General features: G+C 42.8%; 2 protein-coding genes across 15 annotated transcripts in view; both read right to left on the reverse strand.

The window, feature by feature from the left end:
* The window catches only part of TXK (TXK tyrosine kinase), a 63,443-nt gene extending 54,065 nt beyond the window's left edge, over nt 1–9,378 (reverse strand). For 4 of the 6 annotated variants that reach the window (XM_060417083.1, XM_060417084.1, XM_042251387.1 and 1 more), the window contains exons 1-2: nt 9,270–9,378; nt 7,347–7,410 (exon numbers count right to left, since the gene is read on the reverse strand). In XM_060417083.1, the coding sequence (XP_060273066.1) occupies nt 7,347–7,362 (16 nt within the window). In that variant the 5' untranslated portion in view covers nt 7,363–7,410; nt 9,270–9,378. Of the gene's footprint in view, nt 1–7,346; nt 7,437–9,269 lie in introns of those variants that run through there. The other 2 variants (XM_042251386.1, XM_060417082.1) reach the window with 1 other exon arrangement.
* A 1,654-nt stretch (nt 9,379–11,032) lies between these two features.
* TEC (tec protein tyrosine kinase) overlaps nt 11,033–27,739 on the reverse strand; it is a 158,245-nt gene continuing 141,538 nt past the window's right edge. For 8 of the 9 annotated variants that reach the window (XM_027970981.2, XM_042251381.1, XM_060417079.1 and 5 more), the window contains 7 exons: nt 24,738–24,812; nt 23,802–23,973; nt 23,463–23,679; nt 16,905–16,969; nt 13,589–13,707; nt 13,348–13,505; nt 11,033–11,697 (listed from right to left, as the gene is read on the reverse strand). In XM_027970981.2, the coding sequence (XP_027826782.2) occupies nt 11,614–11,697; nt 13,348–13,505; nt 13,589–13,707; nt 16,905–16,969; nt 23,463–23,679; nt 23,802–23,973; nt 24,738–24,812 (890 nt within the window). In that variant the 3' untranslated portion in view covers nt 11,033–11,613. The remainder of the gene's footprint in view (nt 11,698–13,347; nt 13,506–13,588; nt 13,708–16,904; nt 16,970–23,462; nt 23,680–23,801; nt 23,974–24,737; nt 24,813–27,739) is intronic. The other variant, XM_042251380.2, reaches the window with a different exon arrangement.

Below are 27,739 nucleotides of genomic sequence, written 5' to 3' on the forward strand. Positions count from 1 at the left end.
GGTATCTCTAATTTTCTTGAGGAGATCTCTAGTCTTTCCCATTCTGTTCTTTTCCTCTATTTCTTTGCATTGATTGCTAAAGAAGGAATGATCTCTGTTCGTTTCCAAGGCAAACCATTCAATATCACAGAAATCCAAGTCTATGCCCCAACCAGTAATGCTGAAGAAGCTGATGCTGAACGGTTCTATGAAGATCTACAAGACCTTTTAGAACTAACACCCAAAAAAGATGTCCTTTTCATTATAGGGGACTGGAATGCAAAAGTAGGAAGTCAAGAAACACCTGGAGTAACAGGCAAATTTGGCCTTGGAATGCAGAATGAAGCAGGGCAAAGACTAACAGAGTTTTGCCAAGAAAATACACTGGTCATAGCAAACACCCTCTTCCAACAACACAAGAGAAGACTCTACACATGAACATCACCAGATGGTCAACACCGAAATCAGATTGATTATATTCTCTGCAACCAAAGATGGAGAAGCTCTATACAGTCAACAAAAACAAGACTAGGAGCTGACTGTGGCTCGGACCATGAACTCCTTATTACCAAATTCAGACTTAAATTGAAGAAAGCAGGGAAAACCGCTAGACCATTCAGGTATGACCTAAATCAAATCCCTTATGATTATACAGTGGAAGTGAGAAATAGATTTAAGGGCCTAGATCTGATAGATAGATTGCCTGATAAACTATGGAATGAGGTTCGTGACATTGTACAGGAGACAGGGATCAAGACCATCTCCATGGAAAAGAAATGCAAAAAAGCGAAATGGCTGTCTGGGGAAGCCTTACAAATAGCTGTGAAAAGAAGAGAAGCGAAAAGCCAAGGAGAAAAGGAAAGATATAAGACAATTATACTCCAATAAAAAAAATGTATTTGTCCTCATTCAATAGCAAAGACAACTGCCTTGAAATAAAGGTACTACTCCGCTATGACTTTAGTCACAATAAGGTTTTCCGCTGAAGGCCAAGGACAGCTGTGAGCATGGAGGCCCACGTCTGCCTTGTTCATGGTTCCAGTTCTGCACAAAACAGTTGCTAGCAACTAGTTGCTGCCCAGTGAATTACCAAGGAGTGAGTGAAAAACAAACGGTAAAAGCCAAACAGCTTCCTGACCATCCTTGTTTGGCGTGACTCTTCAAGACACTTGGCATGTCTGTTTACAGACTGAAGTGTTGATTCATGCCAAAGTAAATGATAATGATTATTGGATTCATGGTCATTTGGTATTTACAGCATCACAGGTCGTCCAGGTGAATGAGTAAACGAAGTCACTGCCACATGCCCACGGTGATTACAGAAGCTATTCTTTGAATTTTTTCTCAGTAACCTGCAAAGAGAAAGCCTTTTTGCGCCTTTGTAAAATTTCCGCTTTAGGCAGAAATTCATGCATACCTGGCCTTTGCCAGAGACTGTCTAAAACGCCCCAGAGACAGACAATGACTATTTGCCTGCTGGAGGTTATACTCAGGGTTGAGGATTATCGCTGGAAGTAATCAGAGCTTCCTCTCTCCCAGGCTTACATCTGTGCTGTTCTTTTCATCTGCTTCTTATTCCCCAGCAAATGTCTTTAATTATCTATCTTGTACCAGCAAATCAGGAAAAGGGCATCACATCCCGCCATAATCTCTGTGACCTTTAGGAACTGGCAAGTCTCTCATGGATAAGGGAGTTGGGCTTCTCATTTTATTTGATATTCTCGTTCTTTCCTGTGAAGGCTTGCCCTCTTCTCCCATCCGCGCGTCTCCTTTCCACCTCTGGCCTTGAGCACATGGCTACGGCAGGGCTCGGTTTGGGGACGGTTTTCCACCAGGGGGCGCTAGAAGGGAGCAAATGGGAGAAGCACCACTTCTCACAACATCTCCCGGAGGCTCTCAGTCCCGAAGATGAACCCAAGCACAGGAGCTGTTGGGCCACTGCTGTCTGGGAAGCAAAGCTGGCGCGTTTCTAATGTTTTCAGGTTTGTATGTGTATAACCTCACGTTCATCCCCGGGCGTTTCCGATGGCAGAGTTTCGTTTTGAATCAGTGCGCCAAGTGAAACTCATTCCTCCTGAGTTTGCTTATAACAACTGGCTGGTTGCTTATAACAACTTTGCTAGTAATAGATGGCTGGAGAAGGCAATGGCACCCCACTCCAGTACTCTTGCCTGGAAAAATCCCATGGATGGAGGAGCCTGGTAGGCTGCAGTCCATGGGGTCGCTAAGAGTCGAACACGACTGAGCGACTTCACTTTCACTTTTCACTTTCATGCATTGGAGAAGGAAATAGCAACCCACTCCAGTGTTCTTGCCTGGAGAATCCCAGGGACGGGGGAGCCTGACGGGCTGCCGTCTATGGGGTCGCACAGAGTCGGACAAGACTGAAGCGACTTAGCAGCAGCAGCAGCAGCAGTAATAGATGGCTGGTGACATTTATTCGAAAATGTGAATTACTGGCTCGTTTCAAGAGCTGCCTCGAGCCAAAGACTAGGCTAGTGGCTCAGCCCACACAATCCAGGTTGTGGTTTTAGGACCAGGAATTCTAGGGCAGCTGCACTCACAGCTGAAGAATTCCAGGAATGGCAAAGTCTGGGAAACTTTGGCTTTGGAAAAAGGTCTCTGGGCTATTGGAGCTGATCCTCCTAAGTCCACTGTAAGAACCGCCTTTTTTTTTACCCCAGAAATTCACAGAAAGGGCACACCTCTTCATGACTGCAGTAAACTTCCACCCCTAGATCTATTTCTGGGACTTTCCAGTAGGTCAGACAGTAAAGAATCTGCCTACAATGCAGGAGACCTGGGTTTGATCCCTGGGTAGGAAAGATCCTCTGCAGAAGGAAATGGCAACCTACTCCAGTATTCTTGCCCGGAGAATTCCTTGGACAGAGGAGTCTGGTGGGCTACAGCCTGTGGGTTTGCAAAGAGTCAGACACGACTGAGCGACTAACAGTCCACTCCACATCTATTAAGGGACTTTTGAAGACAGATACATTTTAGTGAACTTAACCCCACGTCATCTGGGAGGTGTGACACATAGCTAGCTTTTTTATAGCTTGGATTTCTACCTCTGAGCAGGCACCGCAAAAAGGCTTTCTGTCCACTGAATGAAGAATCCACATCAATGAGGGAAAGACAGAAAAGAAAATAGAAAGAGAGGGAAAGGGGAAGAGAGGGAGGAAACGAGAGGGAGAGAAACACACTGAGTTTTTCAGAGAAATATTTACTCAATTTAAAACATTATCCTCGATACAAACTTATGGTCACCAAAGGGGAAAGGTGAGGGCATGATAAATTAGGAGTTTTGGGTACACATATACACACATATACATACTACTATATATAAAATAGATAATCAACAGGAACCTACTGTATATAAATAGCACAGAGAACTTTTACTGAATATTCTGTAATAATCTATATGGGAAGAAAGTCTGAAAAACAGTTGATATATAACTGAGTCATTTTGCTGTATACCTGAAACTAACACATTGTAAATCAACTATACTCCAATATAAAGTAAAATTTAAATTTTAAAACATTTAAAAGATATCCTCGGTTCTGAGTTTATGCTCTATGTATTTGAAACCTTACATTTTCCTTGTTATGTGTGTGCGCCTCTTCTGATATTAAAAGGACACTCCTTTCACAGAATTAAGAAACAGTGTGTTTCCATTCTTCTAAAAATAAGTCATCAGAGATGTTAGTGTCTTTTAAATGTATTGACAAAATAAGTCAGTGACTCTGTATTAGATCTCAAACTGGTTTTTGGACATTATCCTGTCTGTTAAAGCTTCAAGTTACTCCACTAAGGGATTCGTTGGTTCGTAATAGAAAACAGGCAGCTTGCTCATGGGACAGTATCTGATACTCTGGGTGGAGGACAAGCGCAGTGCTGGCCTGGCTGGGCCTGAGGAGCTGCTGTGTGAGGGAAAGGGCAAGGGGACTCTGGAAGCTCGGGGAGCTGCATGGGGCACTGGGCACTAGGGGAAATGGTGTCCTGGGAGCAAAGATGCTGAAGGAAAAGGTGGAGTCTCCCTGAAGACTGACAGCCCATCCATTCACAGCTTTAGCCAGCAAAGCCCCGGATATCAAACATTCCAGCTCCAGAAGCCCTTGTTTGCTTCAGGAAAGAACTTCATTCCTCCTCAGTTCTGGGATAGCATGAAGAGGACTTTGCAAGCATCCTGCACACAACTCCTCCATCACCAGATCTCAGAGTGGTGTTTCCTAGGAGGTTGTGGTCTGTGACCTCCAAGTGCACAAACAGCTCATAGACATCACACCCAGACATCTGGCCATCTTGGTGGTCACCAGACCCGCTGGCAGCCAGCACTGGGCCACGCTCTCCAAAGGCAGGGAGGAGAAAGATGCTGGTCAGTGGGCTTCACTGCGCAGCAAGGCATCTGCTGGTCACACACAAAAAAGCATGGAAACCTCACAAACCCGGTGCCAGACAGTGGCTGCTATGGGCATTATTGCTTTTATGCAGCTGTGAGAGGATAAAAATGAAATGATTTAGAAACAAAAGGAAAGACATGTATTCTAGTGTCCATATTAACACTGAGCCTATTTTTCAGAAAGAGGACCGACTCCAGCCTGAGGCAAACTGGCCAAGTCTTCTTTAGGTCCATGGCTGTCCTAGGTTTTGCCACTGATTTAGCTATTCATTGTTGGATGCCAAACCTAGAGGCAGAAACCATCTCACAGTTTCTGTGGGTCGGGAGTCCAGGCACAGCTTTGCTGGGTGCCTCTGAATCAAGCTGAAAAGGTCACGAAGCTCGTGACATTGTGGTAAAGGGGAGTTGGGTTAAGTTGGAGAATCTGCTTTCAAGTTCACTCACACGGCTGTTGCTGGCTTTGGTGGCATGGCTCATGGGGATGGGGATTCTCCATAGGCTGTCCAAGAAGGCTCACAGCATGGCAGTGGGCTTTCCAAAAGACAGGAAGTCTGAGAGCGCTAAGACAGAAGCTAGTCTGCTGCAAGCTCATCTCCCAGGAGCACTCTATCCAGCCCAGCTACCATACTCCGTTCATACTAGAGAAGAGAGATCATGCAAGGGTGTGGACAGCAAGAGGAGGCATCACTGGGCCACCTTAGAGATGCCTATGCAGCCACCCTCCTTATCTTCGTATTAACTGGAAAAGAAATAACAGAATATTAATTTAAAGGGGTTCGTGTGGGACTCAAATATGAGGAATGTTGTTGTTTTTCAGTTTTTGTTTGTTCAGTTGTTGTTCGCTCAGTCACGTCTGACTCTTTGTGACCCCATGGACTGCAGCACGCCAGGCTTCCCTGTCCTTCACTGTCTCCTGGAATTTGCTCAAACTCACGTCCATTGACTCGATGCTGCTATTTAACCAACTCATTCTCCTCGGTCGCCCCCTTCTCCTCCTGCCTTCAATCTTTCCCAGCATCAGGGTCTTTTCCAGTAAGTCAGCTCTTTCCATCAGGTGGCCCAAGGAGGAACAAGAAGGAATAAGAGGGGCTTTGAAATCAGAGGCCCAGGAAAGGTAGCGTGATCACGGGGTCCTTACCTCGCCACCCCCACCCCCGATCAAATTATGAGTCCAGAAAACTACCTTTTACCAGTATCCCAGGCACACTTTGGACACACTAAGACTTAAGAAGCACTCAAAGATTACTTTTCCTTCTTCTCTATAAACTGGAAAGAAACGAGAAATAAGGTGATGATGAGGTGGAAGGGAGGGCGGTAGTCAGCTTTACGAGCCCCCAACATTTCTCCCTGGTCCCTGCGCCCTAAATAATCCCCTGGGCTGGGACTGTCCTCAAAGCAGCCGTTAGTTGTTGTTTCACAAACTGACCCTCACTGGAGCAGGGCCCTGGCACCTCCCTCAGGCTCTGCCCACCAGTCTGTATGATCAGCACTCACCTTCCACCTTCTCCTGTCCCACAGCAGCAGCCTAGGAGGCCAGACTTCTATGACAACCCTTAAAACGACCACTGTGTTTCTCAAATGACTGTGGCCCAGCAAACACTTAGAAATACGGTTTCAGTTGGTACTAACACACCCTGGGGCACCCCTCAGTTTTCTCTCATTGGCAGTAAACACTCATTTGTTTCACCCAGGAGGAAACAGAGTCACATCTAAGTGCACTTTGTTGGAATAGATAAATTGGTGATTCTCACCATGCAGTCAAATTATCAGAAGCTGGAAAGGACAGTGATAGTTCATCAAACCTATGCCCTTCCAGACCAGACAGAATGATCCTCAAAATATCCCCACAAATAGGCAACCTCTTATTCAGTCCTTTGGGCAATCTAATCGTTGTCTCAACCCTCACTGTTTATTTTATATATAACTGAATCCTTCCTGTTATTTACAGCCTTTTCTCTAGTTCTGATCTCAGGAGACATGAAGAACAGATGCCCACATGGCTTTTAATAAAAGGTTCTTATTAAGTCACTGTTCATCTTTGTCCTGTTGCTGGGGGAGGTGGGGACACGGGTTACTGCTTCTTAGCTCTTAGCGCTTCACTCTGCTTTGCCTGTAAGTCTGATAACAGGCATCCATCTTTATGTGTGGATCCTGACAGTAAGTTATAGTTCAGGTAAGTACAAGTGGGATAGCCTGGATAATTTTTTTTTTTTACAAATCTTATCGAGTCCTGAGGTGATTTAGTTTAAACCCATGACATTTTAAAAATTGCAAACAATTTTTCCTAATGCCACTTAAAAAATCAGAAGTGTAAAAACTGTTGTCAGCTGGCCTTGACTGCTTTATTCTGATGTTACTGAGCATAGTTTTCATACTCATCCAGTATTCAAATCAGTGTTTTTCTTCCCAATTTTTAATTTCTTGCATAACAAGTCTCTCTGAGTCTTCAAGGTAAATTAATATGCATTTCCAAAACTTGTACATGGGACTGAATAGTCCTCCAAATCCATTCCAAAATTAAGTTCATGAAGAACCTGTCATTTTAATTTCTTGTTTTCTATTACACTGTGTTGGGAGGTAGGCAAAAAGAGGGTCCCTGCTGTACAGATGGGGACCTCACATAAAGAAGTTGCCAAAGGTGACCCCCGAAGGTGGCAGCAAATCCTGAACTAGAACTTGGTATCCTAGACTTCTGCCCTCAGTTCTCTCACTAAATATTCTAACACAAATACTTTTCAAACTGATCACATTTCTACACACAGAAATTTGGGGCGGGGGGCGGTTTGTGTTCTTAAGGCTGAATATTTTCTAAAATGACATCATCACCATGCTTGTCAAATAACAAACAAAACCCTGTCACAACATCTGGGGAAATTATCTTGCAAAGATCATAACTTCTGGAATTCAAGAGTGAGAACCAAGCCCAGAACAAGCCCTGAAGACAAAGGCCCAAGCCATCTTACTTACAAGTGGAAAGAATCATGCTGCCTTATGTGGGGAGCATACAGCCTTCTGGTCTCCAGCGATGCTCCTGTCACAAAAACACATCTTTTAACTGAAATCATAGCTCACCGAGGGTGTTTCTCACGGGCAAAGTTAACCCCACCTATTTTCCTGTTCTAAAAACCTCAGCGAAGTGTGTGAATGACAGCCTGATGGCCTATATAAGAGAAAGCTGAATAATCTCCATCCAGATCTGAGGGTAGCTGCTGTTTGCTCCTCCTTCCCGACTGTGTGGGTGACCCCACCAAAGACCATTTCAAGAAGTCACAAGGTTTGGGTAAAAGGGACCTTAAAAAAAGAGCATGAATGCAAACTTCTGTCTCTGAACAGAAGAGGAAATGGAGGCACAGATGGGATAAGGGGCACAGTTCATGGTAGAAACAGAACTAGATTGTCAGTTTTGAAGTACCACGTCTAGAATGTTCTGTCCTCCGGCTCAGTACTAACACTTTTCGGCACCATCAGAAGAAAATTTATTCCGTGGGGAGGAGGGAAAACCAACCCATCCCCAGGTAACATTATCAATGATAAAAATGCACTTAGGAGTTTCACTTTATCCCACTGAAAAATAAACAAAAAGTAAGTAAACTAAAGGGAACAAGTGCGCTGAAGACATAGCAAATTCACATGGCCCTTCCTATTTCCTGCTTTATAGATTAAGATCTCTTTACATATTCTGGGTGGATTCTTCTATTTCTACTTCTTTTGCTGCAGCTAGGGCTTTATATATATATTAAAAAAAAAACTTTTTCAAAACGTTCTAGTGAACGATTTAAAGATTTTTTAAGATGTTTCCAAATGTAGCCAAATCTTGCTTTCCCATCAAAAGTATTCATCAACTGTTAGGCAAGGGCTATAGCTTCTCCTTTTTCATCAAAGCCACCTAGCACTTTCAATGCAGCTCCTCAAGGTCAAACGGGAAACACGGGATGTGGCTGGGAGGCGCAGGAGTCGTCAAGGCGAGGAAGGAAGGAGGGAAAAAAGCGTGAAAATGATTGTAAGGTAGGCTACAGCTTGTGCACAGCCAACTCCCTGAATGAGCTACAGTTAACATATGCATATGTTGTTGTGATGGGGGTACGGTTAAACAGGAAGATGAGGAGGAAGGCAAGAAACAGACTGTGGCAAGGCTCAGGACAAATGTTTTATTTTTTTCCATTAGGTAGGGAACAGGGAAGGATGGAAGGCAGCTGAACTGAACAGACTGGAAAGATGATTCTCCAGGGTCATATGAAGGTGCTGCTCAGAGAAGCCAGCCACAGCTTGTGTTCCTTCAAACGTCTTGTTTTTCCCTACATACAACATGTATAATTTTTTTTAACCATTTAAGCACTTTTTCAGTTAAATGGTTCTAGCACCACTGCGTGGAGAAGGTAATGGCACTCCACTCCAGTACTCTTGCCTGGAAAATCCCACGGATGGAGGAGCCTGGTGGGCTGCAGTCCATGGGGTTGCGAAGAGTCGGACACGACTGAGGAACTTCACTTTCACTTTTCACTTTCCTGCACTGGAGAAGGAAATGGCAACCCACTCCAGTGTTCTTGCCTGGAAAATCCCAGGGACGGGGGAGCCTGATGGGCTGCCATCTATGGGGTCGTACAGAGTTGGACACAACTGAAGCGACTTAGCAGCAGCAGCAGCAGCAGTACCACTGAGAGAGCTGGGTTTGATCCCTGGGTCGGGAAGATCTCCTGGAGGAGGGCATGGCAACCCACTCCAGTATTCTTGCCTGGAGGATCCCTATGAACAGAGGAGCCTGGCAGGCTACAGTCCATGGGGTTGCAGAGTCAGACACGACTGAGTGACTTAGCACACATAGCACACAGTACCACCGCTGCAGTATTCAAGTCAGTGCCGTCAACAAAAGAGGGTAGATGGGTCACTCACCTTGACTTTGCCTGCTCTTGCCTCTAGATCCTCAAACAGGGAAATGAGAAGTCACATGTAGAAGACATGCTGTCTGGGTCCCAACAAGCTGGCATGTGCCCTACAAGCTGGCATGTGATAGAAGCAGCCCCACCCTTGTTCATGAGACTTGCAGGATGGTAAAGGAAGTGGGTCTTGAGTGTGTAGTTTGAAAAAAAAAAAAATTAAACATGGAGGCCTCAGCTTGTTCTTGGAAGCAAGAGCCATAATAAATCCTTTGAAACCCGAGTCTTGCAGTACACAGGTTTCTTTGGGCCCTGCATAAATGAGTAAGACATTTTAGTGCTTCAAACATACGAACCACAGAGGTGCCTTTTTGATGTCCCAAGATCAACAGAGAGTCCTAGAGGAAACAGGTAGCTAGGGAACAGTATTTGTGCTATTCTGAGGCCATGGGCTCATCTTCTGACCTGTTACTTGCTTAGGGAACCAGAGAGGTATACTCCTGAACCCAGCATTGCCCTCCTGTGAGCTGTTTCTTTGGCAACACGGTGGTTTAGCCTCTGCAGCTATTCCTGGGGGAGGTTCTATAGGATGTTGCTGGTCAAGACAACTCGCTGCCGGGCATTGAGTAGCTTCTTCACATAAGAACTACTGTGTGAATGCTACATAAGGAGTGTTCACACAGTGCTGCACAGAACAGGGTCAAGACCAGGGTCCCTGGAGCAGATGAATTCCTAAAGAAAGCCCCTGTGTCCTCCTGGGCTTTCTGTGGCTTCAAAACCAACAATCCTGTGTAGAGCAATACATAGCCTTTGCTTTCATGATAGAGACTGTGTTTCTTTTCCCTGGGCTCATGAAGAAATGAGGTTCTAATTCAGATGGTATCTTGGTCAGAAATTATAAGGGGCAGAAACCCACTCAAATAACCTCAATCACAGGGTCTACTATGAAGCTATAATAGAAAATTTCTCTGACACAGGAACTCAAGTCCAAGCAGGCCTCCTGAAAACCATCTGGGAGACAGCTTGGTACACCATGCTCTCCATTATTCCTGGCTGTTTCCTGGATTCTGCCAGAACTTGGCTTGCTCCTGCATCTTGCAGGCAGTGGGGACAGGCATTGTGCTGATCATCACTGATCCTTCTGCTCCAGAGTACACCTCCACTCACAGCATTTATGTCCAGGGACAGAGTTTCAGACACAGAGACTAACTGAATGGCTGAGTTCAATTCGCCATACAACTGCAATTAGCTGTGGATATCATGGACAGGACCTTTCAACTCTTTGTGATCCCAAGGACAACAGCCCTCCAGGGCCCTCTGTCCATGGAATTCTCCAGGCAAGAATACTGGAGTGGGTTGCCGTCTCCTTCTCCAGGGGATCTTCCCAACCCAGGGATCGAACCCAGGTCTCCTGCATTGCAGGCAGATTCTTTACCATCTGAGCCATCAGGGAAACCCAGTTCAATTTTCCATCCAACTTTAATTAGCTGTGGATACCATGGACAGGACCACTTAGCCCAACACAAACCCTGCTGGGGGCTTAAACTGGACAGGCACCCCAAACATGGCTACTCAAGTAAGGAGCGGGCACAAGCAATAGAAGGGTCCAGACATTCCTCTTCAGTAGGGAATGTTTTATCCCTGGGGAAAAAGGAATTAAGACAATCCATGTCCTAAGAAGGTTGGCTCATGTATTACAGCATTAAATGTTTCAATTAAACGACAACTCATGAAATCAGCTATATCCCAATAAAAATTAAATTAAAAAAAGACAACTCATTTCTTATAAATATATAACTTTATATATTATATATATTTATAATATGTACAGCATACAAATATGTTTTAATGAGATACTAATGGCAATCTTGAAAACAGATGTTTCAAAACCTAAGATGGGTACTGATCCATCCAGAACCCACATTCTAGACAACACCCTGGCCCAGATTTTTGAGAAATCACGGGGCAGATGGGTGGCTGGACTGCAGCTCTGACGCCCTTCCTCCTCCCAATTACCCTGGCCTTCCACTGATACCAGCGGACATGACCCCTTGTACACCCCAGAAATGGACTGACTCTGGGGGCCTGGGTACAGTGCCTGGCCCACAGTGGGCACTCTAGCCCTTGTGGAATGAATAAAAGTGGGTGCTTTTAACCACTTTGTCTAAGCCAGCATTTCCATTAATCCAGAAGATTCAGTCACAGAGCTACGGCTGGTCATGAAGCAAATGCGTCAGGTGTTTCCACTTTATAAGTAAAACAATCTACCCGTCCAAGTGCTAAATAAATTAAGAGTCTGCCACAAAGTGCCATTTCATCCTCGTGCTTTGGAATCTGAAAGCCGTCGGTCACAGCGCCACTCATCTTCCAAAAGCTTCTCCACATTCGACTAGCTCATCTATCGTGCGCAGCAAATCTTCAAAGGAAGGCCTTCCCTCCGGTTTCTAGAATTCAAAATCAAAGAGAAGCTGTGGGTTCCAGAACTCATCCCCAAAATGAGTTTTCACTGCTCAAACTCAGACGGCACAGCGTACCAGAGTGAGGGACTCTTTGCTTCCGGACCGGAGCACACATACCTCTCCATCAGGTCTCACTGATCCTGCGTGTGTTGCTGCTACACTAATCTTTCTGCCCCACAGCTTTTGCATCCAACTCAAGAACCTAGTAGAGATCCCAACTACCTGTAAAATCAAGTCCTGCTACCCTGCAGCGCCCTCTGTGACCTGTCCCACCCCCATGGCCTTGCTACCATTTTATTTCCCACAAAACCCTCACCTGGGCTCTATGCTCAAGCAGAACAGTCTCCACACTTGTGTACACACACTACGTCCAGTGCCACCACCCGATCTTTGCTCACACTATCCCCTCCCGGCCAGCGCCACTTCTTGGCCAGAAGGCCTCTTCCCATCCCAATCAATGCTCTTAGGAGGCAAATGATAGCAAGTGACTGAGGGCATGGGCTTTGGAGTTGGACAGGACTCTGTTTCTCTACGGCAAAGTGGCCTTGGGCAGGCATTAACATGGTATCCCCATCCACACCGTGGTCAATGTATCCAAACTTCACAGGGTTACTTTGAGGACTAACCGAAAGCACTTAGCACAGTGCCTATCACGTAATACTTGTGAACTAATGTTAGTGTTGGAGAAGGCAATGGCACCCCACTCCAGCACTCTTGCCTGGAAAATCCCATGGATGGAGGAGCCTGGTAGGCTGCCGTCCATGGGGTCGCTAGGAGTCAGACACGACTGAGCGACTTCACTTTCACTTTTCACTTTCATGCATTGGAGGAGGAAATGGCAACCCACTCCAGTGTTCTTGCCTGGAGCATCCCAGGGACGGGGGAGCCTGGTGGGCTGCTGTCTATGGGGTCGCACAGAGTCGGACACGACTGAAGCGACTTTCTTCCAAAAGTCACTTTCGTGTCTAATCTCTGTCGTTGTTGTTTAACTGTCAGTCAGGTCCGACTCTTGTGACCCCATGGACTGGAGCCTGCCAGGCTTCTCTCCATGGGATTCTTCAGGCAAGAACACTAGAGTGGGTTCTCATCTCCTTCTCCAAGGGATCTTCCCGACCCAGGGATCAAACCCACGTCTCCTGCATTAGCAGGGAGATTCTTCACCACTGAGCCACCAGGGAAGCCAGTCTCTTCTATGAGGTAACATTTCAACACATGGAGAAGGAAAGCTTCCAAAGACTACGAGTAAAGAGACCTGAGGAATTTGAGGCTTGGAGAAAGAAATCCTCTCTGGTGAAAGAGTATATATTTCCATAACACAAGAGGGCCACTGAAAGAAGAGCTACTTCTCCAGGTTTGTTCCCAGAGTCCCCAACTCAGGCAACCACGGCAGGATGCCCACTTGGGAGGGAAGGGGCAGCCTGAATTGACTATCTTATTATTAGTGTTTTCCTCATCTTCACATCTTCTTCCTGTTACTCAGACCGAGTTGAGAAGAGCAGCTTCCTACTTAAGAGTCTGAAATCATGTAAAGCATGCACTAGGCTATAATGACCACACATTAAATTAAAATCTACCAAGCCCAGATCCCTGAATGCTTTAGAGACTGAGGAAGAAAGCACCCCAAAAATGTAATACCTCCTGCCAACATCTCAGCATCACCTCGTATACATATCTGGAGGCCAACTTTGGCTGGTGCAGTCGGTGGCCGCGGGTAACCATGGTTACCACTTCATAGTTGGTGTTTTTCTCAAAGGGCATTCTGCCTTCAGTGAATACTTCCCACATTAAGACACCTGGAAGACGAGAAGGATTGCCAAACAATGCACCCACTTCCTCTTTAGGGCAGAGTTGAGGGGAAGTGGAGCTCGAGTCTTACCAAATGACCAGACATCTGATTTGCTGCTAAAGCGGCTGTAATTAAACACCTCAGGTGGACACCACTTCACAGGAAATTTAGCACCAGAAGAACTCGTGTACTGATCATCCAGGACATACCTGGGGTAAGACAGTGAGTTATGATCTCTATTTTGGACAGGTTCTTTAATACCCCCTTACCCCCACCCCCGCCACCCACCCCAGAATCAAAACACAGTTGATTGAAGTCCAACAAGCATCCGGTTGAAGCTGCTTGCCTCTGCAGCCACGCCTCTGCGATTGTTGTCTTCCTCTGGGTGCTTGAGATGGAAACGCTGTAACATTCTATCTGCACTTTCACTTTTATGTTTTTCTTTTTTATAAGGCAGTGGAGGCAGCACACAATAAAAGCTTGCAACCTTTTTTTTAAATAAGCAATTTTGTCCTATAAACCAAGTTCTACCCAAAGGCTGCATTTATAAAACATCTAAAGCAGAGCTGCTCTAAGGAAGTGGTGCAAAGAGCCTGGAACATGTGCTTTTGCCCCCATGATTCCACAGAGCACCACTTAAAACTATAGCAAATAAGAAGAGCAAAATGATGTCTGTACACTGTGGTGTATATACCACAACATCCCTCCTCTATACATACACACTCAAAACAATAGCATGTAATTCTTCTGTGGGAGTACACTTATGTCCTTCCGGGAAGACACACACAAGCTGGTAACACCAGTTACCCCTGGGGAGGATCCTTAATTGGGATGGTAAACCTGGGTTCTTCAGCCCTTTTTATAATGTGTTCAGTATGTATTTGCAAGAGGAAGGTGTTTATGTAGTACAGGGACATATGAAGTTAACTTATACAAGCTCCATGGGAAAATTCAAATACTTGCACAAACTTCCCTTGCTGTATAGACAAAGATGGTGACAATGCCACCATGGGTGCCTGTCAGCAGAGTTTGAGTTGAGTGTGGAATGAGTGTTTTAGAAGCAGGGATTCCCAACCTCTAAGATCTAATGCCTGATGATCTGAGCTGGAATTGATGTAATACTAATAGAAATAAAATGCACAATAAATATAATGTGCTTGAATCATCCTGAAACCATCCCCCACCCCGGGTCCATGGGAAAATTTCCTTTCATGAAAGTAGTCCCTGGTGCCAAAAAGGTTGGGGACCACTGTTTTAGAGGGACTGATGCAAAAGCACAGGTTTTTCTGAAAGACTGACATATACGAAAATCAAGCATGAAATTGGAGATCTTCCTGGCAGATACAGAATGTCTTCACAGAATGAAAACAAAGAGCACTGGGTCATTACTTCCTGAGAGTCGGCAGTTCTGGTCCCATTTCTGACAGTAATGGCTTTCAAACCTCCCTTGGCTTGAATTTCCTTAGGAGAGAGACCTGGCTGTATGACCTGGCTTTGCCTGCTTTATAACCGTTCCTCACGCTGGCCGTGGGCCAACCACCCTGACCCTCTTTTGACTCCTGAGCAGGCCAAACTCATCCCTAATTTCAAATTTTTGCACTCGCTGTTTCTTACCACCTGGATTATTTTACAGTCAGATTTTTCACCTAATTGACTACTGCCTACCTTTTGAGTCCCTTTCCAAATATCCTGGTCTCAAAGAGCCTTCCAGAGCAACAGACCTAAAAAAGTAACCATCACCCCACCCCACACATCACTCAGCACCCACCACCCCACGAACCCCAGCTTATCACTATCACAAGGGTTGGCGAATGTTTTCTGTAAAAGGCCAGATCATGAATATTTCAGGTTTGCAGGCCTTTGTCGAGAGAAAGCAGTCAGACGAGTCTATGTCCTAATAATATCATATTTATGGACACTGATATTGGACTTTCAGATCATTTTCACATGTCATAACATTTTTTTAAGTTTTCTTCAGACCATTAAAAAATGTGAACACCGTGGGTGGCTCAGGTTGTACAAACAGAGGTGTCAGGTCAGATGTGGCCCGGAGGCTGATATTTGCGAACCCCCGTGCTGGTACCTCACTCTGTTGTTTCCCCCTCTTAGTGCTTCTGAGGTCTTATGCTTCTCTCTCCTCCTGAATTAAAGCTGCACATGGGCAGGGACTCGAATGTCTTAGCCTCTGCTAGGCTTCAATCTCTAATGTTGTGCCTAGCGCAGCACAGGCACCTAATTTTTTTATGGATGGAGGTACAGATGCCTGGAGAATTCCATGGACAGAGGAGCTTGGAAGGCTCCAGTCCACAGGGTCGCAAAGAGTCGGACAGGACTGAAGTGACTTAGGACTCACACACGTACAGATGAATGAATGAAAAGAAGGAAGGAGGGAAAGAAAGGACAAATGAAATACTTTTTAAAGGTCTTTTATAACACACTACTAAAATTTTAAAAATTAGGAGAATAAAAACACTACCGATTTGGTTATTCTAAAAACTGTACCCCAAACACATTTCTATCAAAACAAAAGATTCTAGAAATTTAATCCTCACCAGGGAGAAAAGAAAGCTGTATATTTAACAGGCTATACTACCACCTAGTGGAGAGAATGGTTAACAATGATTAACACAATGTATACAGTACTGTTATTAATACATTAATCTTTATCTCAGGATGGCTAACAGGATTTCCTTTTTGCTTTATCAGTACAGAATATTTCCATGCTTATCAATTTTATGAACTAATGTGAATATCAACTAAAGCCACATAATGAAGTACTGCTGCTGCTGCTGCTAAGTCGCTTCAGTCGTGTTTGACTCTGTGCGACCCCATAGATGGCAGCCCACCACGCTCCCCTGTCCCTGGGATTCTCCAGGCAAGAACACTGGATTGGGTTGCCATTTCCTTCTCCAATGCAGGAAAGTGAAAAGTGAAAGTGAAGTTGCTCAGTCGTGTCCGATTCTTAGCGACCCCATGGACTGCAGCCTACCAGGGAAATTCCATGAGATTTTCCAGGCAAGAGTACTAGAGTGGTTTGCCATTGCCTTCTCCAAATGAAGCACTAAGTAATCATAATTTCTCAACAGTTTACCTGAGAAAGAAATCAAAGCTAACAATTTAGACAAATTCAGCAAATAATTTTTTTACAATATAGATTATCTAATTTATTTTCTAACCTTATATCAAAAATACTAAGAAGCAGAAAAATCGATCTGTACAAAAATGATGCATACTTCTAATGTTTTGCTAATGGAGCAAAAGATATTTCAAAAGAGTTCTTAAATAGGCTTTAGAGGAAGAAGTTGACACAAACTGCAAAGAAAAAGTCAAGTACTTTAAAGGGAAAGGCCACAGCCTTAATTTCACCCCAAATTTAGAGAAAATGGTCACATATACGCAGACTTACCTAGCCATTCCGAAATCAGACACTTTCACAATTCCTGCCTCATTTACTAGACAATTTCTGGCAGCCTGGAAAACAACATTAAAATGGTATATTAGTGTAAAAGTTCAATAAAAATAGAAAAATATAAGCTCTGTGTATATTAAATTTACTGTAAGCCAGTCAACATTTGCAGAGGTGTCTTATATGAAATTTTTTTTACCCCTATGGAAATGTCTTCAACATATATGTGAAAGAATGGATAGAAAGACAGGTCAAAAGTCTCATGTGCAAACAAGGCACTATTACATAATCTTTGCCAACTGTCGCCACTAATGACTAACAGAAGGGTCAACCAGCTTTTTGCTATTCTTATTAAATTACCTGATTTTCTTATCGATAGTCACAACACCTCTTAAGGTCCTTAATTCAGGTTCTTACTAGGTGAGCTATATAACACAAAACCACCACAGTGATGGGTGAAAAATCTTTCACCCAGTGGTTTTGCTCAATGATTGGTCTTCCCTACCCCAAACAGTCAAAAGAACAGCCCTGCATAATATACTTTGCTTTTTCACTTATGACAAATACAATTCTAGATTATTTAAATTTTCTTGCCCACTCTTTAAGGTTACAAGGTTCAAGAAAATAGTCTGGAATAACACATAGTATCTCTCAGAGGGAGGACATGATGACAATCACTTAAAATGCTAAAGCCATAGGGTAAAAATGTATTTTTCTTCCTGATGCTTCAGAATGAGGTTATTTCCTGTTGAATGTGTTTTAAATGTTTCTTTAAAAGTATTACTTAATGCCCATTCTCTGGGTTATCTCCATCTTCCTGTAAAGATACCCTACAGTGCCTTTACATGATGGTCACCAGGACTCCTCCCCCAGGAGACAGACCATCAAAATCTTCCTTAAGGGATGACAAAAACATACCCTACTGATGTCAGTATCACAGGCACAAACGTATCAGAATTGCCTTCACCAAGGTGTGTGTATAAAGAGGTGTACTCTGTCATACCCACGGAGACTACAGATTTCCATCAGTTTTACAAGTGTAAGAAAGAGGAAGGTGCTAAGTTCACAAGTTTCAATATGACAAAGAGATGTTCTTTATCATCACCGCACATAATAATAACAATTTAATGCTACACAGATCACATCTGCCTTTAACATTTTTTATTTATTCATTTATTGGCTGCACTGGGTCTTCGTTGCTGTGCATGGGTTTTCTCTAGTTGCAGCAAGTGGAGAGTACTCTCTAGTTGGTGGTGCACAGGCTTCCTATTGCAGTGGCTTCTGTTGCGGGACTCTGAGACTCCAGGGCTCTTGGGCTCAATAGTTACAACTCGCAAGCTCCAGAGCATGGGCTCAGTAGTTGCAGCACTCAAGCTTAGTTACTCTGCAATATGTGGGATCTTCCAGGACCAAGGATCAAACCAGTGTCGATTGTACCACAAGACAGATTCTTAACCAGGAAAGCCCCCTAACCCCCACCCCACCCCACCGCCTTTTCACATCTTCAAGTTTGAAAAGTCCTTTGCCCCTATCATAAAATGTAGTCTTTAAAAGTTTTGTCCAGTGACTGGGAATCCGCCTGCCAATGCAGGGGGCGTGGGTTCAATCCCTGGTCCGAGAAGATCCCACACGCCATAAGCAGCGGAGCCCATGTGCCACATGTGCCGAGTCTGTGCTCTAAAGCCCCTGCACAGCAACTACTAAAGCCTGCGTGCCCTAAAGCCCACGCTCTGCAACAACAGAAACCACGGCAATGAGAAGCCCATGCACTGGAACTAGAACAGACCCTCTAGTCACCACAGTTACAGAAGGCCATGGGTAGCAATGAAGACCAGCATAGCCAAAATAAATAAATTTTTTAAGTTTTGTGAAAGAAAAGTCCAGGGCTAAATGATTGCACTGGTGAATTCTATCAAACATTTAAAGAAGACTTAACATCAAATTTGAGTTCTCTAGCTCTTCCAAAAATTTTTTAAAAGGTACACTTCCAATCCTATTTAATAAGGTTGACATTACCCTAACACCAAAGCAGGATAAGGACACAAGAAAATAAAATTATAGGCCAATATCCCTGATGAACACAGATATAAAGATCCTCAACAAAATATTAGCAAACAGAATTCAACAGCACATTTAAAATGATCACATGCTATGATCATTGGTATTTAATCCTGAGATACAAGAATAGTTCAATACATGCAAATCAAAAACTGCGAGGAACCACACTAACAGAAGGAAGGATAAAAATGATTATCTCAATAGACACAGAAAAAGCATTTGACAAAACTGAACATCCCTTGATTTCATGATTAAAAACTCTCAACAAATTAGAAGTAATGTACTTAATAGAAGTAATATACTTCAACATAATAAAAACATATATTACAAGCTCACAGCTAACCACATACTCAATGGTGAAAAGCTAAAAGCATTTTCTTCAAGATCCAGAACAAGACAAGGATGCCCACTCTTGTCACTTCTTTTCAACACAGTACTTGGGAGTCCTAGCCAGAACAAGATGAGAAAAGAAAATAAAAGGCATCCAAACTAGAATAGAAAAGTAAGACTGTTGCTGTTTGCAGATGACATGATCTTATATATAGAAAACTATAAAGACTCCACTAAAAAACTGTTAAGAAAATAAAAGAATTCAGTAAAGTTGGATACAAAATAAACAGAAAAATCAGTTTTGTTTCTATACACTAACAATGAACTGAGAGAAATTAAGAAACCAAGTGAATTTCAATAGTACAAAAAACATTAACATATGTAGGAATAAATTTAACCAAGGGGGTGAAAGACCTGTACATTGACAACTATAAGACTGATGAAAGAAACTGAAGAAGACACAATTAAGTGGCAAGATGGCCCGTGTTCACAGAGTGGAAGAATTAATACTGACAAAATGTCCATACTACCTAAAATTATCTATGGATGAAATGCAACCCTATCAACATTCTACTGCATTTTTCATAGAATATAAAAAATAATCCTAAAATCCATATGGAACTACAAAAGATCTTGACTAGCCAGAAGAATCTTGAAAAATAATAAAGCTGGAGGCATCACACTTCCTGATTTTGAACCAGATTACAGAAATATAGTAATCAAAACAGTATGGTACAGGCACAAAAAGAGAAACATAGGCCAACGGAACAGAAACAGAGAAACTGGAACTAAACCCACGCATGTATGGTTAAATAATCTTTAACATGGGCACCAAGAACACACAATAGGGAAAGGATAATCTCTCCCATAAATGGTGCTGGGAAATTCAAATATCCATATGCAAAATAATGAACTTGGACCCTAACCTTACACCATACACAAAATTAACTTTTGGATATGACACGAAAGCATGGGCAACAAAAGCACAAATAAACTAACTAGGGCTACACCAAAATGAGAAGTTTTTTCACAGCAAAGGAAACAATCAACAGAATGAAAAGGCAAACCACAGAATGGGAAAAAATGTTTGTAAACCATTCTGATAAAGCGTTAATATCTAAAATAAATAAGGAACTCATTCAACTCAATAGCCAAAAAAAAAGCAAATATTTGACTGAAAAATGGGCAAAGGACAGAATACATACTTCATCAAAAAAGACACACAGGGAATTCCCTGGTGGTCCGCTGGTTAGGACTCTGCACTTCCACTGCAGGGAGCACGGATTCAATCCCTGGTCAGGGAACTAATATCCTGCATGCCACAAGGCACAGCAAACAAAAAACAAGATACACAAATGGTCAGTATATATACGAAAAGGGGCTCGACACCACAAACCATCAGGGGAATGCAAGCAAAACTACAATGAGATATCACTTCACACCTATTAGAATTACTCCAACAAAAACACAAGATTACAAACACTAGCAAGAAATATAAAAGGCAGAAAAAGAGGAATATTTGTATGCTGTTGGTGGAAATGCAAATTGGTACAGCCACTACGGAAAGCAGTATGGAGGTTCCTCAAGACATTAAAAATAGAACGACCATATGAACCAGCAATCCCACTTATGAGTACATATCCAAAGGAAACAAAATTAGTGTCTTAAAGGAATATCTGCACTCCCGTATACATAGCAACACTATTCACAACAGTCAAGATATGGTAACAATGTAAGTGTCCATCAGTGGGTGAATGAATAAAGACAATGTGGGGTGTGTGTGTGTATGTGTGTGTGTGTATGTGTGTGTATGTATATATACATCCATTCTGCATGCATGTGTAGTGTGTGTGTGTGTGTACACCTGTGTGTACATATATACAAGCATCAGTTCAGTTCAGTTCAGTTGCTCAGTCGTGTCCAACTCTTTGCGACCCCAAGAATCGCAGCACCAAGCCTCCCTGTCCATCACCAACTCCTGGAGTTCACTCAGACTCACGTCCATCGAGTCAGTGATGCCATCCAGCCATCTCATCCTCGGTCGTCCCCTTCTCCTCCTGCCCCCAATCCCTCCCAGCATCAAAGTCTTTTCCAATGAGTCAACTCTTCGCATGAGGTGGCCAAAGTACTGGAGCTTCAGCTTTAGCATCATTTCTTCCAAAGAAATCCCAGGGTTGATCTCCTTCAGAATGGACAGGTTGGATCTCCTTGCAGTCCAAGGGACTCTCAAGAGTCTTCTCCAACACCACAGTTCAAAAGCATCAATTCTTTGGCGCTCAGCCTTCTTCACAGTCCAACTCTCACATCCATACATGACTACTGGAAAAACCATAGCCTTGACTAGACAGACCTTAGTCGGCAAAGTAATGTCTCTGCTTTTATATATATATATATATACACACATGTATATAAATATACACACACAGGCATGCAGAATGGAACATTATTCAACCATAAAAAAGAAGGAAATCCCATCAGTTGCAACAACGTGGATGAATCTGGAATAAACTATGTCAAGTGAAAAAGGTCAGTCAGAGAAAGACGAACACTGTATGGTATCACTTACCCATGGAGTCTAAGCGGGGGTTAAAAAGAACAGAACTTTTATAAAGAGAGAGTATACTGGTGACTGCCAGGGGTTAGGGGATAGGGGAAATAAGAGATGTTGGTCAAAGGGTACAAACTTTCAGTTATAAGTTCTGAGTATCTAAGACATAGCATGATTACTACAGTTAATAATAGAGTGTTGTATACTTTCAGTTTCAGTTCAGTCGCTCAGTCGTGTCTGACTCTTTGCGACCCCATGAATTGCAGCACACCAGGCCTCTCTGTCCATCACCAACTCCCGGAGTTCATCCAAACTCACGTCCAATGAATTGGTGATGCCATCCAGCCATCTCATCCTCTGTCGTCCCCTTCTCCTCCTGCCCTCAATCCCTCCCAGCATCAGAGTCTTTTCCAATGAGTCAACTCTTCGCATGAGGTGGCCAAAGTACTACTTTAACAGGAACTAACAGTTCTACCAACATACTGAAAATAGACACACTGGGCAATAATAGGCAGAGAAGAAAAAGAGAAAGAAAAAAGAATGGAGGAGAAAGGGAGACAGAATAAGACAGAGGAAAATCAAGAAGTGTCTCTATCATAATAATTTAGAACCAGTAAAAGATTACTGATATTTTCTGGAGTTATTAACATGGCCCTCCATCTCTTCCCAATGAAGAAAATGAACCGAAGGATTTTTGTTATATAATAGTTTCTGCTTCTAGTCTAGAAAAGACCTTAGTATTAAGTCAAAAGATGAGTCAACCCTTAACTTACCCATTTATCACCATATGCAAATTATCTCACTTCTCTGATGCTAATTTCCCTATATAAGACAACGGTGCTCAGAAAATCTGTTATCACTGGCTACCTCATGAGATTCTTGTGAAGATCAAATATCAATGGAGGGTTATTAACTTGGAAATAAGACCACTGTAACTATATATACTACATGTATTAGATTTAATAAGATCTTTCTGTTAAAACTATCGGGCAAGTTAAATTTATCACATTTAAAAATAATGGGGAAATACTGTTGAGAACAAAACTTGGGTATGAATAAATCATTGCTTGTCTGCTGACAAAGCTATGGTTTTTCCAGTAGACTAGTCAAAGCTATTGTTTTTCCAGTAGTCATGTATTGATGTCAGAGTTGGACCATAAAAAAGCTAAGCACCAAAGAAATGATGCTTTTGAATTGTCGTGTTGGAGAAGACTCTTGAGAGTCCCTTGGACTGCAAGGAGATCCAACCAGTCAATCCTAAAGGAAATCAGTCCTGAATATTCATTGGAAGGACTTATGTTGAAGCTGAAACTCCAATACTTTGGCCACCTGATGCGAAGAACTGACTCATTGGAAAAGACCCTGATGCTGGGGAGAGATTGAAGGCGGGAGGAGAAGGGGACGACAGGGGATGAGATGGTTGGATGGCATCACAGACTCGATGGACATGAGTTTGAGCAAGCTCCAGGAATTGATGATGGACAGGGAAGCCTGGCATGCTACAGTCCATGGGGTCACAAAGGGTCAGGCACGACTGAGCGACTGAACTGAACTGAACTGAACTGCTGACCCAGATTACAAAGGAATTTGGCCAGGGACAGGGAAGCAGGTGGCATGATTACCAGGTCTCTGTGGATGAAGCTGTTTCTCTCCAGGTACTCCATCCCTTCACACACATCTTGACACATGCTCAGCAGAATATCTCTACTGAAATGGCCTTGTCTCTGCCGGAGGAAATTCAGAAGGCATCCCCTCTCCATGAACTCAGTAACAATGTAAATGGGTTTCTGCTGCGTGCATACACCATAAAGTTGTACTAACTTCGGGTGTGTCAGTTTCCTGGGAGGGAAGTTAAGCATACAGAGAGTTACTGCAGAGAAAGAAACCACCAGGGCTGTTAGCTGGCAAAGGGCCACTTCTGAATACAGAAAGGGGAACCAGAAAAAAACACAGAAACTTACATCATCACTTTAGCTTCTTCTATGAAGTCTTCCTCACACATGGCACCTTCCCGAATAGCTTTGATGGCTACTTTGTACTGAGCTCGCCACTTGCCGAGCCTCACCACTCCAAACAGTCCACTCCCCAACTCCCTCATAAAGGTCAGCTCTGAAGGGTTAATCTCCCATTTTTCTGTGAGACAGAAGGAGAAAGTGGTTAAAGTTTAAGCAGGAGAACACAGTAGAAATCAGTGAGAAACAAACTATAACCGAAGTCAATCTAAAAATTATACAATTAATACTATCACTGGTAAAACAGAGAGCAGACTTGCAACCTGCATGTAAACTACAGAAGGTGGCTTTCTACTCTCTAGGACGATGGACCCATTCTCAGCTGTCACAATAAAAGCAGAGTGAACTGAAGGAAAGAAGATGCTGCATAATCAGCTAATAATGGAGCCTGAAAGTTAAAGGTGCTCTTTTTTTTTTTTTTTTTTAAACAAATACCTCCTCCTTTACCATTCTTCTCCTTCAGGTTTTTTTTTTTTTTTTTTCAAGTCCATCAAGTTGGAAAGAGTTTAACCTGTTTGAAAGGCTTTCACCAGTAGCACAAAGACAATCAAGTTGGATCTCTTTTCTACTAACCTCCATCTTTACATTCCTGTGAGTAGCCAACCAAGCCTGGTGAGAACCAGGAAGACTTTGATATAATTTAGAAGTAACATGGTAATGCTTCTTTTTCACAAACAGGCAGGTTTTTTTTTTTTTTTTTTTGCCAAATAATGAATAATGATGAAAACAGAAAACTTAGGGTTACTACAGCTATTAAATATAATCATCTAACATTTCAGACTATAAAGACAGCTCCACTATGTACAATCCTACGCATCTAAACTGGCCTTGTGATAATGGGTTCTTTACAAGAAAAATTACCCACACAACTACAAAAGGAGTTACCGTAGCTGAATCCTGCAGTAGTTGGTGCATTCTTCCCCTTTGTGCTAACTGGGTACCGCAGCCTTGTGGCAAGTCCTAGAAATCAAAGAAAAGTATTGCAATTGAATTCACTCTGAATCATTCCGCATAGTAAAACACTAAACTAGAAATTCACCACAAAATTCATTCCTTTATTCACTTACTGCTCATCTTCTGTATGTACATACAGCCCTGTGCTGCTGCTGCTAAGTCACTTCAGTAGGGTCCGACTCTGTGTAACCCCAGAGACGGCAGCCCACCAGGCTCCCCCATTCCTGGGATCCTCCAGGCAAGAACACTGGAGTGGGTTGCCATTTCCTTCTCCTGTGCTATATGCTGGCAAAAAGTAAAGGAAGGAAGGAAGGAAGATGATCCTACGTTGTCAAAAGCAAGTCTGTGTGCCTGATGCACAGTGAGGCCAAACAAACCAAAATGTCAGAGTTCGGAGCAGATAAAGGTTTATTGCAGGGCCGAGCAAGGAGAATGTGTGGCTTGTACTCAAAAGACTCAAACTCCCCAAAAGCCTTTCAACAAGGGTTTTAAAGACAGTGCTGTGGGAGGGGATCATCTGATGAGTGATTAGTTCATGGACCTTCTACTGACTGGTGGTAGGTAACAGCGTGATGTTTCAGGAATCTCAGTCATCAGCCTTCTAGTTCCAACCAGTCTGGGGTCTACCTGCTAGTGGTCAGCAGGCAGTCACCTTCCTGCACCTGGATGGGGGTCTTAGTTTCTTCAGAGCAACTCAAAGGTATGCATCAGATTGTTATCTATATACTTTCAGGAGGAACTAGGAATCCGGTAACTCTAATCATGAACTGCTTGAGCCTGTCCTTAGGATTTCAGGGGAGGCTTTTTTTTTTTTAAACAAACAAGAAATGGGAAACACACAGGGGTTTTTGTACCCAGGAAGGCCCCACAGGGTTCTACTTGGTTTCACTACTGAGTTGACAATTTCATATTTTTTAAATATACATATGTTTTTATTCATTCAACATTATTTTTTTAAATGCAGTGTTTATCAGGCACCATGCTAGCATACTGTCTTTGCAAACACTTTAAAGGATGTTTAAAGTTAGTTTCCAAAAATTAGTATCAATTATTGTATCATGTTCTTTCCCAGTATGATTTGAATTATAAAATGGAACTACAGTAGTCTACTAAAAATTAAAGTGATTCACCTGACATAATTCTGTATTTGTAATCTCAGCATAAAAACTGGACTCTATAAAGAGGGAGATGGGAGGGAGGTTCAAGAGGGAAGGGACATATGTATACCTATGGCTGATTCATGCTGATGTTTGGCAGAAACCAACAAAATTCTGTAAAGCAATTATCCTTCAATTAAAAAATAAATTTAAAAAATAAAGCATTTAGTAGAGAAAAAAAAAAAAACAAACAAAAAATTGGACTCTACAACATTCACGATTGGGAATACCAGCTACTGGAAATCAGAGATGTACCTTAAATCCTTTAACTTAAGTTGCTTAAGTACTAAATAAGAAATCCCAGGTATTTCACCTATAGATACCTTGTAGCACAATGTATTTTCTCTAGTATACCATATCTCATAGTAATTTAATATTCTCATGTACTTCTCTGTCTCTCCCACCAGATGGTGAGATTAATAACATCTAGTTCACCATAGTCTCCCTACAGCCTGACATAGCTACTGGTATGCAGCAGGCATTTAATACATGTTTCTGAAATGAATTAACTGAGATAATGATGAAGAATAAAATTCACACAAGAACAAATAGAAATGGGGGAATGCGAACACTGAAAAAGAATAGAATAAAAGATTTAAAAAAGTTCTTTGGGGGATAAATTGATATGAAATTTGTTCATCAATATTAAACACAGAGTTGCTATATGATCTAGCAAATCCATTCTTAGGTAAGTACCCAAGAAAAATGCAACATGTTCCCAGGCAAAAACTTGTACACATATGTTCATAGCAGCATAACTGAAAACAGCCAAAAGGTGGAGACAACCCGAATGTCCATCAACTAATGAATGACACCAAACAGATAAACAAATCCACACAATGGATGATTATTCATCAGCGAAAAGGAATAGAGTACTTATAGAGGCTCTGACATACTATACTCAAAGAAGTTAGTCACAATAGACCACATATTGTATAATTCCATTTACATGAAAAATCCAGAACAGGCAAATCTGTAGAGAGAGAAAGTAGACTAGTGGTTGCCTAGAGCTGGACTGGTGGAGTGGGTTGAAGTGAAGTGAAGTGAAGTCGCTCAGTCGTGTCCGACTCTCAATGGGCAAAACTGTGGCCTCTGGTTTTGTTTTTGCTGTTTGGTTTATTCCCATTCAGTCGCAAGTGTAGCAGAGATTCAGGAAGATGGGAAACTTGTCTGGGACACTATTACTCTAATCTCTAGAAGCCTCTAACACAGACCTAAACCCAAGCTGTTCATCTGGTGGCTTCTGTGACAACTCTGACACAGACATATGTTGAATTTTAGTCTGGTACTGTTAAAGGGAAAAAAAAAAATTCAATGACACTGTCACAGACAGATGGTTCGGCAGGCTTCATTCAGCACCACTGTGACAGGTATTGGGACCACAGCAATGGGATTTTAGAATAGGGGAGAGAGACAGACTCAACTCCAAATACAGCATGGGCAAGCGAAAGCTTACAGCCAAGGAGAAGAGTGGGGTTCAGTGGGTGAAAATTACTACAAGAAACACCAGCGGAGGGAGGAGTGGGGATGGTTCTAGCTAAGCCAATCTAGCAGGAATCTTGCAACAAGATTATTCTCGCTGAAGATAAGCCAGGATGCCTGACAATCACCCAGGGGATGACTGGAGATGAGGAACTTAATCAGATATTGAGGGTACTTAGATATATATCAGATCTCAAGGGTAAGAGGTTCTGGTTAAACTGACATAGCAGGGTTATTGCTAAAATTGGACATTATAAGAAAATGTACTGATGGACCTAGGAGATGGTTCCAGAG

This window comes from Ovis aries, chromosome 6 (assembly GCF_016772045.2).
Source record: "Ovis aries strain OAR_USU_Benz2616 breed Rambouillet chromosome 6, ARS-UI_Ramb_v3.0, whole genome shotgun sequence".
In the NCBI taxonomy this organism is placed as follows: Eukaryota; Metazoa; Chordata; class Mammalia; order Artiodactyla; family Bovidae; genus Ovis; species Ovis aries.